The following is a 17,271-nucleotide window of genomic DNA, read 5'->3' as shown; positions in this document are numbered from 1 at the left end:
AATAGCCCTCCTTGCTGCCCTTCTCGCTGAGGAAGAAGCAGATGGTTTCTGCCCCTTGCTTGTCTGCTGCGATTCCAGGTCTGCTCTCGACGGGATCGGATTTGGATCTGGGGAAAATAAGGACCTCATCCTCCGAATACGAGGGTTAACATCCACACTTCAGGATGCAGGCCGCCCTGTGACATTCCTATGGATACCCAGTCATGTCGGTATCTTGGGGAATGAGGCAGCAGATGACCTTGCCAAGACTGGCTGCAACAAGGCCACACCTGACTACGTTGTTCCTCGAACACTCTTACAGATTAGGACCCAAATCCGCCGCAAACAGAGAGAAGCTCGGGAAGCAGCCATCCCCCTGGACTCCCCGCCCACATGGTACGATGTCCTCCGTAAACTTCCTGACCTCGTACGTCTACGGGAAAGGGTCGCGGAAGGGGGACGTGATTGCTGCCCGTATCATCATTGGGTATGACTTTGCTTGGGAGATTGGTATCCCCGCATCCCCTGAGCAACGCTCTTGTGCGTTATGCAGAAGACCCGACAGCAGCACCCTTATCCACTACCTCCTAAGATGTCCCCACACACAACGCTTCCGTGACGCCTGCTGGACCACGACCCCCTGACGGAGACACGATGATCCTTCCCATACCGGCCAGATATTTTGTAAATAATATTGATTATGTGTTAAAGGAACATCCTTCCTTCCTTAGGCTTTAGTAAGCCCCTTTATAATATTTATACTGTATATACTTTTCACACTTGCCAGATGATTCTGGTGTCATTGTACAGGGGTACCTAGTGACAGCACTAGGATCCCGCTTCCTCTATCAAGGAATAAACAATTGAAATTGAATTGAATTGAATAGACAAGTGGCTTTGCTGTATATCTTCCTCTTGATCTGTGTAGTGCTTGTCCAGTTGTCTTTCGAAGGCCAACAGATATGGACACGTCATCACCAAACAAAAGTGACAATAGCCGCTATGTGTTGTAACAAGCAGCATTGTTCTTTGTGGTATATAATACATGAACCATCTTAAACGAGTGAAGCGTGTCTCCCTGTGTCCTGCGGTACACTCTTGGTGGTCCCTTAACTCTCTCTCTCACAGTCTTCGGGCATCAGTTTATTTTTCCATCTCTGAACACATCCATCACGCGGCGGGTCATTCTTCCTGCTCGGGTACCTTACTGTATTAGCTCACTGTACTCTTAAGACGGGTACCTTACTGTATTAGCTCACTGTACTCTTAAGACGGGTACCTTACTGTATTAGCTCACTGTACTCTTAAGACGGGTGCCTTACTGTATTAGCTCACTGTACTCTTAAGACGGGTACCTTACTGTATTAGCTCACTGTACTCTTAAGACGGGTGCCTTACTGTATTAGCTCACTGTACTCTTAGGGACGAAGCAGAGATCTATATAGTCATCTTAAGTTGTCTTTATATGTAAGTGAACCGTCTCAGTTCTCTCTGTAAAGTTGACCGTTCGTAAACATGATCTCCAAACAATAATATACCATCCCTGTCTTCTTACACACAATTCTCTTATCTTCACTCCTCATAAAACACTTACAATAGTTTCTTCTTCGTGTCCTGTCAGTAGCTATCAACTTACACTTGTCTGGGTGGAAGAGGAGGAGTCACGCCCCTGAACATTTCTCAAGTACTGTATCATGAACAGGACCGACCTATACACACTCCCCTTGTAGGATGCCACTCAACACTTCAGGTGGCAAGACTGGCCAGAACATAATATGGGATTATCTAACGAGACCCTTGATAGCCCGCTGTTTGGTCCACCTTTTAAATTGTAGTGAGGAAGTTATCTTAAGACGCCGTCAGGGTGGCAGGACGACCATACAATAACAGTACAATATATATATATTTGGAAGGTAGATATTTTGTTTATCTCTTTTCTTCTACATAGATTCATACCACTTGTAATATTCAGCCGATGAACTGATAAATAGAAGAAGAAAAAATAAGTTTGACGGTGGCTCTCGAACGATAACTCCAGGTGGTGGTATAAAACACTTAGAGAAACATATAGTCACGATCTTCCCTACACCTCACCTCGTTCCAGGCCGTAAACATACAGCTGGGTCGCCTTGTGTGTTCTCCCTCCTCCTCTTCCTCTTCCTCAGTCAGATCTTGGTGAATAGGCGTGTCTCTTTTTGCCTCCTGTGATGTCGGAACACCCACGAAGGCCACACGCTTACTGGGCCGAGGTTTCATGATTTTAGGTGTGGTGGTGGTGATGTGGTAGTGGTAGGCTGCAGAGCTAGTAGTGCTGGGGGTGGTGGGGTGGTGGTGGTGGAGACTTCTATCTCAACCTACAGAAAAAAGCGGGAACAACAACAATTAAAAATTCTCGCATATATTCAATAGTTTATCAAAATGGAATATGGATAGCTATCCCGAGGTCTCCTGGTCTTGTAACAATGTCATGAGTTGGTGAGTGTTTCCCGCCAAGCTTATTATCACTAGTTTTAGGTTACATGTGTCTGTATGTGGGTGCCTGTGTCAGTCTGTCAACCGATGGCTTGATTTTTTTATAAGACAATAAAAAGTACAGTATCTTGGAATATGCCTCTCAAGTTCCGGTTTGTTGTGTTTACAGAGTAAAACATTCATAACTTAGGATAACCAAAATCAAGGGTTGTTTTTAAAACATGTATGACACCACTGGGCGGATAAAGGTTAGGGAAGAAGGCAAGTTAAGGGGAAATAATGTAATACTACGCCTATTGTAAACATCTGCAAATTAATGATTGCCGCCTCCTCTGAGATTGTCTTAGTTAATGTTATGTATTTAGGAGCATAATGATATCAAAGGTTAACATGACTCAGAATATGAAAATTACAGACAGGAGCCAAGGAACTTAATTGTTTGTGTACTTACAATAAAGGGAGAGGCGCGCAGATGTGGCAGCGGTGACAGCTGTATACACTGTGGCTGTACGGTATATTGTGTCAGACCTTCTTATTTATCCAGTCATCTCATACAAAGTGTACTTCCTGCCTGTGTTACACTTCTGTTTTTCCATGTTAAATTGTCATTTTACACTTTTATGCCCAAATCACACATTTAGTAGAATTCTAATACATTGATATATTTAAGGCCACTTAAGAGTATTAAACTTTTACCAGTTTGTTACGTTTGTGGCAAATTTGTTACCTAGATAGATTAGTGAAGAGGTCGAGTTGATATGGCAAAGGTGTTTTACGTGTGGAGATTAAAGATACACTTGAACTTGCAGTTACGTTAGCAAGAATCTACTTTATGTCTTAGATGTAGCTAAATTAGGGATAAGCTGCCTTAATGGTAGAGAGTTCAGTAAAGTATCTTGAAAATAGCGTAGTTAGCAAGGAAACTGCTTGGCACAATAATTATGCTTGCCTAAAGGTTGTCTTCATGTAATGTTTGCAAAAAGCAGCTTTAAGTTGTTAGATTGGCGAGAAACTGTGTGCAGTGTGTGTGCGTGGGTCAACTATAACACTAGTGTGTCCCACAGTGAATGGTTCAAGGGCGTCACGGGTAATTACTGCAACACACTGTCATGTTGAGGCACATCCTGGGTGGGTGCCACTCCTCTCTGCCTGGCTAACGTAGCCTCATTTCTCTGCGAGGTATTCACCTCACAGCACGCCCACCTTACCACTATTATTTCTTTATTATAATCACTTTAAATTAAATTCCAATTCGTTACTATAAAGTTTTCTATCCTTACACTCACGAGGAAAACCAATCAGCATTCGTTTCTCAGCTGTCAAGCTGTCACTGTCAGGTTCTCACAATAGCAAGTCCTTCAGTTACGTGCCCCTCACAATTTCTGTGGTAGTTTATGTTCTGCTTCCCTTCACCAGGGAGTATTTCGGCGAGTGTGGAGACTGAGGGAGCGAGGCAGGGTAAATGAACGCCAGGTATACAGCTCACTGAAAAGATAAACGAGGCGCTGATAGTGTGTCGGTCACTGAAGGTACACTATTTCGATTTTCTTCGCTCACGGTCACTTGTTTTGTTGTTGTCTTCTATAGGAAATGTCGATAAATAGAAAGCAATAATCATATATATGAATATTCTATGAAAATTAGATGTGGTGTTCAGAGCCAGGGGGAGAATAGTTACGAAGACGCTGAATTTCTTGGGGTTTGGTCAGTTTGTGTAGCATGTCAAAACTTATTGGAACCAAACGAAGTGTGCAAGATCCTTGTGCCGCCATGTACAACAGGGAAAGAGATAAGATAAAGGTGTTCAGTTGTCGTTGAGTGAGGTGAAATAACCAACAGGGGGGGACTGTTCCCAGTAGAATAATTAACCAATACTCTCAGGGGCGGATCCAGGAATATTAAAAAGGGGGGTCTTAGAAGTTTGGGTGGGGGAGCATGGCGAGCACAGCGAACCCACCCTGTTGGGGAGTTGTTCTTTTTTTTGGGGGGGGGGGCATGTATGCCCCCGCCAGAAGATTTTTTTAAATGTGACCAATATGAGGGGTATTTTGAGGCCATAAGCATGCGCACTTCTTTCAAGACCAGACTTGACCAACACTGAAGCAAGTTCAGGTACATTCAGGAGCCGGTGCATGCCCAGTACATGTCAACAGTGCGTAACACAGACGTGACCGATCACTCAAGAGGCTAACGAGCCTATCAGTGGTGAAGAGGATAAAAATGAAAGTAAAAAGATATTAGGGGATTTTCTGAGTTCAATAGCACTCTTTGGACTGAGAGAAGACCAGATAGCTAAGCTGGAAGTTATCCAAAATAATGCCCTCAGGACCATGCTCGGAGCACCCATGTGGACCAGAATTTGCAATTTGCAAATGGAAACTGAATTACCACCACTGGCAGTACGAGTCAAGCAGGTGACAGCCGGTCTCCTCGCCAAAATCTGGAGATCAGATAAGCCCACAGCTGTCAAAACACGAATCAGTGCCTCCCTCCACCTCGACCACAGAGTGCGAGGGGCCACCTGGTCACACGAGGCAAGCGAGGTCATCGGGCTCCTGCAAGCAGAAACACTCGTTAAGAACAACCAAGACATACGAGACAAGGACTATGCAGTTCCAGCACCATGGAGCCCTCCACCAGCCACATTCAAAATTACCGAACTAGGTGATAGCAAAGCCAACCTCCAGAAGTAGGACCTCAAAGGAATAACTCAGGAAGCCATAGCCACCGAGACACCGGCTGATGCAGCATCATACTTCACAGACGGCTCGGTGGACCCAAAACATCATAGATCCGGAGCGGTCTTCTACACCCAAGGTCAGACCCTCCTATGGAGACTTTCTAATGACTGCTCCACCCGACAAACAGAGTTGGTAGCAATCTCAAAGGCCCTACAACACGCTGCGACACAACACAACAAGCCCATCATAATTCACACGGACTCGAAAACGGCCATGCAGGCGCTGCAACACAGTCAACCAAGAGACAACGTCCACATCATAACCTCGATCATCACACAGCTACAGGACTTCCAAAGACAAAATCACCCAGTCGTCTTACACTGGATTCCCAGTCATGTAGGGATCGGGGGAAACGACGTGGCAGACGAAGCAGCCAAGGCAGCCACACGTTCTAGAAGCGTACACATTCAAGTTCCAGCAAGCGTGCAACAGATCAAGAATCACCTCAGAAAGACTACCATGCTCCACATCCAAAAGAGCTTCCTTCACGCATTCAACGCTGGTTCCCAATCAGCCAAATGGTACCTGGTGGCTACAAAAGGGGAACCACCTTTCACGGACAAGAAAACACCAAGACAAACCCAAGTTAGCCTTCATCGACTACGACTAGGGTACAAGTGCACTTGGCGGACGATCGGAAATGACGTCAGGGAATGCACCTACTGTCAGGAGCCAGCAGCCAACCCACTGGAACACTATCTCCTCGACTGCGAAGTCACACAGAGTCTCCGAAACAAAATTCGAAACTTCCAAGAAGCACACACAACACCAGCGGCCACTCTAACCCGAAAGGCCCAAACAAACCACATTCACCACCTTCTACGGGTCACCACACGATACCCACCACCCAGATAGCTCAGGAAGTATCCTCCCCCAGCAGGTGCGGACCCCAGATCAGGGGGCGCGCCACTCCGAAACTGACCACGTCCAAGAGTGGGGGTTGGTGGTAAGCGTTCACTGATCGAGGGTCTGCTTACACTTGCAACCTGGAGTATCCTTTCATATCTGCAGGTAGGACAACCTCCAATCCTCAATCCGGTCTGGCTGCTCCAAGAGCTCCAGCCGGAACCACCAAACGGGCCGCCTACAGGCAAAGGCCCGTGTCGGACTACGGTCCGACAATCTCAACAACAACAACAGCCGTGCACATCATTCTACTCGACTCATCTGGACCAGCAAGACCCCTCAACAGCGCCTCACCAACCAGCTCCCTCAGAAAGCTCCTCACCCATCAGGACCTCTGAGCAAGCTTCTCACCACACAGCAACTCCCTAGCACTGCACTGTACATACAATATATATATACAGGAAACACATTGTGAGTTTCTATTCTACCTCCATCCTGGGTGTGAGATATCTTACATGTACGTACATATGTGAGCCCATACAAAGAGATAATAGTCAAGCAAAGATAATTTGACAACTGGCCACATACAGTACGCTACAGTATCGAACTCGGGTCACTAGAAATGGCAAACAGAAGTCCTTACCACTGAGCTACAGTGAATATGGTATAATTCAACCCGTTTCAATGAGTTTATAGCTCACGTTCCCTGTTGACTCTGAGGTGAGGGATTGTGGCAGCTCAACATACTGTAGGCCAATTTCAATTTTAAGTCGTTTTTAGTGAATAATACAGCGAAAATAAATCTCCAAAATGAAGGGTAAAAAAGGAAGTGCCGGATATCGAGCTCGGACCTTTAAAAGCGGCCGGCATAAGTCTTGACCACTGAGCTACGGTGGTAACGTACAGTAATTTTCATTCTGAAGAGATGATAACAGGAAGTCCTCATTTGGAAGAAATGGGGTGTAATGTTAAGTGTTCTAGTTGATAGTGTGTACAATCACCTATGTTATATCTGTTAATGTTAATTTTACATGATGTCAGATAATTTGTGCATTATGGACATATTTATTGAACTGTTAAAAACAGTGTTAAAACTTTCGTCTTAGGGGCTGTGAAGAGGATCCCAATCAGCATTAGATGTTACTATAGTGTGCAGTTTGGTTAGGATAGTTTTTTATGTATTTACTGTAGATGTGCTTTATTCAAATCTGACCTCCATTTCTTGTGCAAATGAGTGATTTCTTTTACAAAATTCAATCATTTGTCCAAAAAATGAAAGTCAGATTTGAGTAAAACACATTTAAATACAAAAAAAAACTATGGTTACAAAATATTGCTAATGTCATTATCGTCAAGAATCAGCTGGAAAGTAATTAAGTTGTCATTACTTTTCTGAGTGTGGGATATCCCTTGTTGAGGGAGGCCTTACATAAAATTATTAAGACATTATTGGCGAAAAACGCACAGTGACAAAATTTACACAGTTTAAGATAATTAATAATATTTTTGAGTAATGTTATAACATTAATAACGTTTAAAAACTAAATTTAAGGTAAAAAATAAAATTATGCAAACCGTGACAGGTTCTAAAATAAAACTACCGGTAGTTTATATTACAAGTTCTCAACTGCACTGGCCTCAAAATACAAGCTGCATATATGGATATTTTCAGCATTTATAAATTCTTTCCTCTTACACAAACGAATCCTTCTTCTCAGTTCTTTATCCTTTGGAAATCGATGGAAAGTTATATCTTCCCTGCTTCTAATTTGTGATAAACTCCTCAAAACTGAGTAAGTGCTCAGTATGCTTGTTGTTGTTGTGAAGTGATGTCTCAAGCTCCGAAAAGTTCCGAATCTGAACTTCTGTTTTCTTTGATATGTGATGCAGCTGATCAAGTAATGCACGTATAAATATATATCTATATACTTTCAACTGACCAAGGAAAATATAAACATGGGATCTTATTAAAAATTTGGCCTGTTAAATTTTGTTGAAAATTTTTTCACCAGTAGTGTTTTTTATGCTGATTCTAAGTACCTGTATGCAACTAATTTTTTGCGGAAATAAATATTTAACACTTTATTGGCGTTTGGGCATGAGCCACCCAACCGCAATCGACTTCTGCAGCGACCTACATCACTCACACTCACTCCAACACCACTCACATACACCTCTTGCTACTCACAGGAAATACTGGTAAAGGAGCAACAGTGTGTGGCCATATTTGATTAAAGAAACAAGGATTTATCTACATATTTATTAACAAATGATTATGTTATTTGTAAAGAATTATATGTGGCAGTAGAACAGTACAGTATTAGGATTCTATATAGATTAAATGTACAGTACTGTATAAGCAAATATAAACACTGCACAAAGCACAAGAAAAGTTATAATTTTTGAACTAAATAATCAATACAACACGTCACAATGAGACTTAAGTGTACGTTCATCATCATATTTATTCCCTAAGTCTTGTCTTTTCTTTTTTCCATTTTGTTATTAATTATTAAGTTCCTTATTGAATAGTTAATACAGTACCAAAAAGTGTAAGTTCACAAAATTTATTAAGTGATTTTCAACTGTTATTGCCAGTACAGTATTCCTCTACTGTTCAATTTTGGGGGTCTCACTTTTAGAAAAATTGGGAGTCTCTACAAAATCTCTAGGGTAATTCAGCTTTTTTTTTATCCAGAATATTGTGTTCCAATTCATAAAAAAAGAACAATCATACATAACAAAACTTAGTTTGGAGAAATATAAAGGAATACAAAAGTTATTATGAGAGAATATAACATAAACTTTGGTTAGGCAGCCCCATGAACCTGGTACAGGTGTGAGTGTACAGCGTTACAATATATCAACTTGTGAGAGCTTCATTTTAAAGGTAATGAATATAAAATTGCCCGAGTTTTAGATTTGTTAACATCGTTCAGCCACATACAAGTATACAGTACCGACTCCTACAATACTACAGGTTGCAACTGCTTCTTCAATGCGTGTCCATCGGAGTCTTGAAAATATTATCTTGATGGTCTCAGGTTTTGGTAACCATAACACATTCTTACATCAAGAAGGGAAAACTATTCAGCAACTATTATAATAAAATGGTAGAGATTCACTGATTGACAACCTGAACCGACTTTTCTTCAACAGCACTCATAAACTTTGAAATATTAAAGACAGTGGCTCATGACTTTGTATGTTGAATATCACAACTAAATTATACAGAATTTCTCTTTTCTGCTTTTTATCACTTGTCAGCTTATTAGATGGTTGGGCAAACAGTCATATCTTTTTTGCATACTGTTGGCAAGTAAAGTGCATATACGGGGTCTTTAATGTACCTAAACATGTGCCAGTGTTGGTCAAGCCTGTTCTTAAATGAGCTCACACTCGGTAGTATCACACCATACTCTGGCAGGTTATTCCTAGAGTTCACAAATCTTATGCCATAGATGTTACGGTAGCTCTGACAATTTTTTGTTATTAATGATATTTCAAGAGAGCACATACTGACTTGCTACACCACTGAACAACTCTTTCTTTGAGTCAAATCATGAATATTTCATTTAATTATTATATTTCAACTGATTTTTCAGTAGAGTAAATCATCACATCAATGTGGAAGCCAAAGGGTGTTGGTCATTTTGTACACAAACCATCTCATAAATGCGTCATTTCATTTATAGACCCACAAATCATTTTGTACATACATTCAAGATAATTAAACTTTACATGGAAAAAATAATAAAACCAAACCTTACCAGATCTAACTTAACCTACTTGTAACAATATCAAGAAATAGCACACAAACTTTTCATTTTAATATTGTACAGTGTATGAAACAACCCACAACTTATGTATGAAATGATCATAATTCCCATGTACAAAAAAACTTGTGTGTGTGTGAAACAACCAACACCCATCGAGCAATAACCTTGGCCACTGTGTGTATGAGCTTGACTAACAAAATATGGGCAAAATCCTAAACCATTCTACATAGTAACACTTTTAAGTGTTCTGTGAAATTTACTGAAAGTTCTCATACATCCTGATACATTCAACAGCAACTTAAGTTAGGACCACCTACAGGACCTGTTGTGCCAACTACTGTTACCACAGAGTTATGTATTAACTTGTCTATACTTATATATGGTACCTGAAGATCAAGGTTTAATGGGGAACATTAGTGTGGTAAGTACAAGCACAGTAGTGACAGTATTAAAGAACAGTACAATGTTTCCTTCAGGAGTACATATATAGTACTGTACAAGGTCATCCTGAGCACAAACTAGTTACCACTGTGGTTGTGGCCACTTCATCTAGCAATACAGGTATAAAACACACTATCATTAAATTTGTGAGCATTTCCCCTGTAGGGGAAGTATGTCCTCATAAGCAATGAAGCTTCACAATGGATGTAGTCAAAACAGTTTCTTGAGTGAGTCCAGTGTTATCTTGGCTTTGTAAGAGAACAGTTTCTGTGGGTCTCATCATTTAATGGAATGTATAATTGGGTTCAGTGATACACCAATAGGGATTGGGGGTTTACCATTTGGTCTTCTAATTATCAAAATAATGAAGCTGTTAAAATAGAATTTATCAGTGTTGTTTCACTCCTTAAATATTTTGTGACTGAACGGTAAAATACGGCAATCACCTCCGAACAATCATCCGTAACCTGTTGCGGGACGTACTGTACAAGAAGGCTAACTATGGAACCCCCTTAGGAATGATGAATGACATGTAGTCAGCGGTGGCTCCCCAAACACTACGGTTCTGTTGAAACACCACCACCCAGCTAATGAGCCCCACCAGCCACAACAGTGCTCCTACTCCTGATACGATCACATCTGTCAATAAAATGGTGAAATACAGTATATTAAATGTTCATAAAAGGACTGACTGGTAGCTTCTAAAGTTTCAGTAAGAAGATGAAATAGAATCTTGGCAAGGGAAATTACTATATATAAAGTACAACCTTACATATTATTATTTCTGTGATAAGTACTGTACTTCCATTTATCTTTAACCTTCACCATTTTTGTTTAATTACAAGTAAATTACGAATAAGAAAGATAGAGAGAACCATTTTCCAACACTATACAGTACGGTACACTCACATCTGCGTATCTGCTTCTGTTCTGGGTAAGGAGGCGCCCAGAAAGCTTCATTCAAAAACCAGATTGCATTTATTGCCCACATAAAGGGCAAGAAGGCAAATCCAGCTGTAAAGAAAGTGCAATGTTATTCAGATGCTATAGAAACAAACTGCATCATCATAATTAAGTCAGGTGCTAAACAAAATCAGAAAATCACTTTGTAAGGGGGCAACTCCAGAGAGGAAATCAGTGCACTGTACAGCACTTCATAAATATATCCTAGTACAGTCTACGGCACTTATAAGCCACACAATGGCAGCCTCAAAATTCCTAATTAAGAGGATAAAGTAAAGTAGGAAATTTGCGGTAATGGTTAAGTTTCGGACCATAATCCTTCTGGTGATGAAACTGAGGTCTTTCCAACGTTTTTTTGTGTTTTATTCGATTTTAATTTTGATTTTCGTCGGAAATCACTTGTTTTTTAGATGGCCCCCCAGCCAAAACGAGTGATTTCTGACAAAAATCAATATCACAATCGAATAAAATACAACAAAAACCATCAGAAAAACCTAGGCTTCATCACAAGAATGATTTTAAGATCTAACCTAACTTTAGCCGTGACGTCACGGTCGACACACTCTAACGTAGACTAAGAGCGACCCGTGTACAGAACAAGATGAAAAATAACTTAAAATTTTTAAAGTAAACACATCCCATATCTCGGTTATTACCGGTATTCATTTATGACGGAAATGCCATAGAAGAAATGTTGTCTAATTTGACGAGTTAGACCTAAAAAACACATCAAAATAATTGTAGCTAATTATGGTCCCAAACTTAACTACTATCAAATTAGTAATTCATCCACCCATATTTAGGTATTCATGAGCTAAGGAACTATGTTTTCTTCTGTAGACAATTTCATTGAAGTAGTTCCTTTCCCTGAGTCTGAGGTCTGGAGTATTAACAAATAAAATACATTAAATTATAATCCCTGGGATGGATTTTGGATATATTTGTTTTTATCATATTGGCCACTTATCAGCTTACTAGCCGTTTGGGCGGTTTATTCAGTGTTAGTACAGGAGGAAACCGGGGACTGGGAAACCTGTGATGTTTGGTAGTGAAGGTCACACTGGATAACACCCTTCTCACGTGTATCCGTAAAGTATTAAAAAAAATTGGCGGTTATTATTCAGTTTAGCACATCTTCAAATCCCAAAGAAGCACTTACTTTTAGACAATTTCTACCACATATATACATTCCTCAACCCTTGAAGCCTCTTGGAAACTTGTTTCTTTCAGAAAAATTGGACAAGTGAGGAACATCTAAGAAATTAGATCAATGAATCTCCACCCGCCATTTCTTGTCCCACTGCCCACAGGGGATCAGCCCCCCCCGCAGGGATTAGGTTTAGGTAGGTTAGGTTAAGTTAGTTTAGTGAAAGTTAAGGATCTAGATGTTTGATTTCTGGTGTATTTTGTTCAGATATCACCTTCGTTTTTTATAGAAAATAGCCGTTTTGGTCAATGATGACTTGCATCTTTCTTTCTTTTTTAACGACGCATTTCCAATGAAAACAAAAGGTCAGATCTGAACAAAACACACATCAAAATACATCAGAAATCAAACAACTCGTGAACAAATTCGAGGGTGTGCTAAAAAGAATAATTACAAATTTGGCTTCCAAACTCCAATAAAACAGAGCCATTAAACCTTTAACAACTACGAAACTTATACACGTAGTCAGTCCTCCAGTCCAGGGAGAACAGAGCCATAGAAATTCCCTTTAAACACCAAACAAGTACAGTATATCACGTACTAACCCATGTAATATTTCCGACACAGCGTCAGTTTTCTCTCATTAGGAAGCTTTGCAAGACACATAGCTGCACTGTAAATTAAGGAAGAAGTTTTTCAGGCGTTGTGGGGTTTGTTTCTGATTTATAACTTGACGATAAAGAAGGTGAGTCACTTGGTCAGTTGTGTTTACTTCTGTTGTCTCTGTTTCCTCACACTGCGAGGTACACCTTCCTCCTCCGTCACTTTCACTATAAAATCTGACCATAGTTGAATTGATACCCATTTTTTCATAAATATATTTATATAACCTAATACTATACAAGCTACAACTACATCTATCCATATAAATATTTACATATTTAAGGGTGTAACTAACCATATCACGAACTAACACATTCCTTTTAACTAACAAATTCCTTGATCCAACACGAATCACGCAAAAGATAAATTAAATTAAATACTGTAAAATAAATAACTTAGTACAGCAGACATGTGTGAAATTTAAATTAAGATGGAATATAAGATACATCATTATTACTATCACCCTATAAGGTTTACAATAATTTTAACTGTTTACATTATGCCCTGATCAATAGTTGTTATTAGTGTCCTTCAAACACTAAGGTCTTCAAACGTGTAACAAGGCTAGTAATTCAGTCTCAACAATATTTAAAAAATTACGAGATAAAACTAATTAATCAATACATAATTTTTTACTCGAAAATTCCTTTGGTTTATACAGGTACTATACTGTGGTTAATTTTAATGATGTAGCAGTAGTTCATTTTTTCACTTCCTATATACACATTTTATACTATATAAGGCATGATGAAAATTTTTTGTTTTGGTCGATATAATTCGTCCAACAAATAGGCCAAACTTTGTAAGTGTTTACTATTTTTTACAGTGTCTTTATTTCCATTTTCTCACTTGTAAGATCTATAACTATACTAACATGTATTATATTGTTGCTTCTCATAAATTTTTATTTTTTTAATAATATGTAACAAAGTTTGATTATTAAAACTTATTATCCACTGCTCGGGGAGGATGATTTTTCCTGTGTTTACATATTACATTGTCATCCTCCATGTACCAGTATAATTCAGTTAAATACGTTTGTGAATTTAAACTAAATATAATTTCCAAAGGCGAGTTAAAGGATAGACAGAATATACTTGTGGATGACGAGGGAGGAGCACAAATGACCCTGTTTATAACCTGTCCATACTACATACTTAGCAGGCCGCTTGTAAGGGCACCATACTCCAGCATTAAGGTATTTTGTGCTGCCTCAGAATCCTTGTCGACGAATCACAGCCTTCCCCTATCTTCCCACAACAGCTGTTCTACTGCTAGAGGCGTCAGCCGCTCTGCAACACTGACAATGTGGAATTTTGAGGAGGATAAGAGGAAGATTCTCTCCATGAAGGTGGAGGACAAGCGTAAACGTTACAGGTGTGGAAATGTGTTTGTTACTCTTCGTGATCTTCCAAATTGGCCAAATTATGGCAGGGAGAACAGTTATGTACTGAAGCAGGTCGCTCTCAATGATGCAGCTGTTGCCAAGGTTCTGGAAGGCAGCATTTACAAGGTGGACAGTGACCTCAACAAGAAGATTTCACTGTTCATAGGGGACATCACCACCCTAGAGATTGATGCCGTGGTCAACGCTGCCAATAATAGCCTGCGTGGAGGAGGTGGTGTTGATGGTGCCATACACAAAGCGGCCGGAGGTATGTTGTACCAGGAGTGTCAGTCGCTGAACGGCTGCGACACTGGAGATGCCAAAATCACCGGGGGATACTACCTGCCAGCGCGGTACATCATACACACTGTAGGGCCCACGGGAGAAAAGCCTGCTATGCTGGAGTCGTGCTACAGGCGGGCACTACAGACGGCCATCGAGAACAACATCAGAACGGTCGCTTTTCCCTGTATCTCTACCGGGGTGTATGGATACCCTAATGAATCGGCCGTGAAGGTGGTGCTCCCTATTATCAGGACGATGCTTGAAGCTAACAGAGACAAATTTGATCGCATCATTTTCTGTCTCTTTCTTAGTGTAGACATTAACTTATATCACAAGTTACTGCCGGTGTTCTTCCCTTTGCAATAGATCATCTGTGAAGTGTTGTGGCACAAAGTGATTTTTTTCATATACTTTACTGGTATTATTATGCGAGTTTAATTAAGTCTAGAAAAAATTACCGATTTTTATAAATTATAGAAAATTACATTTTATTTGTTTATTAAAATTTCCACGTATAATTGAAGAAAGCGTGAAGTAACATATTCCATCGGATAAGTTGATTTTCTTGCCATATCTTGATGGCTAATGAGAAATTTATTTGCATTTGTTAGGTTGAAGTTCACAGTTGCATTTATATTATTAAAATTTGTATAAGTTGATATTTCACTCACAGAATCAAAATTAGAGTTGAGAACTGAAGTACAGTACAGTAAATTATTCAGTTACTACTGTGTAAAAAAAACCCAATGGTTACAGGAAGATAGTTTAAAAATTATTTGAATAATCCAATACATTACTACCAAACCAAACAATGTTTCTTAATATTAAGGATGGTTTCTTTATGGATACGTTTCTTTAGAGTTATACAGTATGTCAGTCTAGTGGGTTAGAGAGAAAAGGAAGTACTGTATAAAACTCTAATACTCTGGAACACTGACTCATTCTAACCACCAATTTCATGAACATTTTTAATTTTAGTAAACTAATTTCTTACCTGTAAAATATCCCAATAAAGGTGGAGGATTTGCAATTTTTCAAATTTTGTTTTCCCCAAATTTTGTTTGAATAAATATATTTTGTCACCCAAGACCACCATGTTTGTGCTTCTGTTGCAGACAAGTGCCAAGAACCAACTGAGCATTTCCCAGCAACCTTTCCATACCTTACCTAAATTAATATAAATTAACTCATCAAACATAACTTAAAACAATATACTTCTATCCTAGGAAACATCAATGTAGATTTATGCTGAGGGCAGAAACAATCACAATACAAAAACTACAGAAGTTGCAAATCTTCCACTTATGGGGAATATTCTTGAGGTAAGGAAAAATATACTTTTGTAGACAATTACTAGATAACACAAGTCGATATAAAAGTTATTAAAATAAGGCAACTGTATAGATTCTTTATGAAGCATCACCATTTAAATCAGAGGGTCCCAGATTTTGTTCAGTGTTGTCAGCTGTCCACTGTGACCCTGAGTGTTTAAGAAAGATTAGATGAGAGCTGTGACGTGTCATTCTAACTTTTATTATGTACAAACTGCATGACATATTGAAATGAATATTTCTGCATTTGAGAAAGTAACTATTCCAGTTTCGTTTTTCACCTAAGCAAATGCAAAAAACTGCATTTCAGTATCTTATGCCGTTTGCACATAATATATATTTGAAATCAGATGGGGACTTTACGGACACCCTGCATTGTTATTTACATAATGTTGCTGAATACAGGGATTAGCAATAAAGGTATACTGTCGCAGTGCACAATTACTCCAGCTGGTTAGTTTTTACCAGGAGTAAATACAGTATTGTTCACTATTAAACCTTTATGAAATTTATCTTTGCCAGTCACAATTTTTTTTTGTTATAGTGATCGTAAACTAACTGCCTCCCTGTGGAATTAAGTAACGTACAGTATTAGAAATATATTGTCAGTTTGCTTCCCAAAATATGAAGAAACAAAAATATTGGATGTTGTGAAAATTAGCAACCTCTGCTTATTTCACCCGATGATTAAACACCCTACTGCTAACCTAACCCGACCATTTAGCAGTAGGGTGTTGAATCATGGTGAAACAAGTGGGGTTTCCTTGTCTCCATGAGATTCAGATACTGTACTGTAATTATCAATATCAACCAAATGCAATAATAAAGGTTAAGGAGATGGTTGCCATTTTATTGCCTGTTTTAAGAGAACATTATGGATATGTTTTTTAAGATTTGTAAAATTCAGATTCAATGTGGAGAAAGAGACAATTATGAACTTATGAAAATAATGTACAGTATAAATTGTTCCATCTTGTAATTATGCAGTCAAAATTATTTTATTAAGGTCGTTAAGTTTGGTTGGTTTGTCGTGACTATTAGTAAGAATGATTTTGAACTACAGCCTCTGAAGAACTGAATGCTCACAAAATGGTGACGTCTCAAGAGGTGCTTCATAATTATAGTTGTTGTATTGTATGTGGATATTTTTTTCCCCTATTATCTGCCACAAAATTTTTTCCAAAAAACTAAGAGAACTGTATCCATAAAGATCATAACATATAATGTTTGGAAATAA

General features: G+C 39.2%; 3 protein-coding genes and 1 long non-coding RNA gene across 4 annotated transcripts in view; 2 read left to right on the top strand and 2 right to left on the bottom strand.

Moving 5' to 3' along the window:
- The window catches only part of LOC121872669 (XK-related protein 7-like), a 19,624-nt gene extending 15,692 nt beyond the window's left edge, over positions 1 to 3,932 (bottom strand). Inside the window, exons 1-2 of the mRNA XM_042375632.1 lie at positions 2,903 to 3,932; positions 2,074 to 2,333 (exon numbers count right to left, since the gene is read on the bottom strand). Coding sequence (XP_042231566.1) covers positions 2,074 to 2,235 — 162 coding nt within the window. The 5' untranslated portion in view covers positions 2,236 to 2,333; positions 2,903 to 3,932. The remainder of the gene's footprint in view (positions 1 to 2,073; positions 2,334 to 2,902) is intronic.
- LOC121872693 overlaps positions 1 to 17,271 on the top strand; it is a 24,370-nt gene extending 7,099 nt beyond the window's left edge. The window contains exon 3 of the long non-coding RNA XR_006090145.1: positions 15,930 to 17,271. This is a non-coding gene — a long non-coding RNA (uncharacterized LOC121872693). The remainder of the gene's footprint in view (positions 1 to 15,929) is intronic.
- On the bottom strand, positions 8,285 to 13,182 carry LOC121872689 (gamma-secretase subunit pen-2-like). The gene is made up of 3 exons (XM_042375682.1): positions 12,974 to 13,182; positions 11,168 to 11,272; positions 8,285 to 10,897 (listed from the first exon to the last, which is right to left on the bottom strand). Exons 1-3 carry the CDS (start codon positions 13,032 to 13,034, stop codon positions 10,758 to 10,760), a joined length of 306 nt encoding a protein of 101 aa, XP_042231616.1. The 5' UTR covers positions 13,035 to 13,182; the 3' UTR covers positions 8,285 to 10,757.
- Positions 14,025 to 15,445, top strand: LOC121872677 (ADP-ribose glycohydrolase MACROD1-like). The gene has a single exon (XM_042375656.1). It carries the CDS (start codon positions 14,041 to 14,043, stop codon positions 15,067 to 15,069), a length of 1,029 nt encoding a protein of 342 aa, XP_042231590.1. The 5' UTR covers positions 14,025 to 14,040; the 3' UTR covers positions 15,070 to 15,445.

The sequence above is a fragment of the Homarus americanus genome, unplaced genomic scaffold (assembly GCF_018991925.1).
Source record: "Homarus americanus isolate GMGI-L3 unplaced genomic scaffold, GMGI_Hamer_2.0 scaffold55640, whole genome shotgun sequence".
Lineage (NCBI taxonomy): Eukaryota > Metazoa > Arthropoda > Malacostraca > Decapoda > Nephropidae > Homarus > Homarus americanus.
The sequence above is the reverse complement of the archived record's forward strand: the minus strand, read 5'-3'. Positions and strand labels throughout refer to the sequence as shown.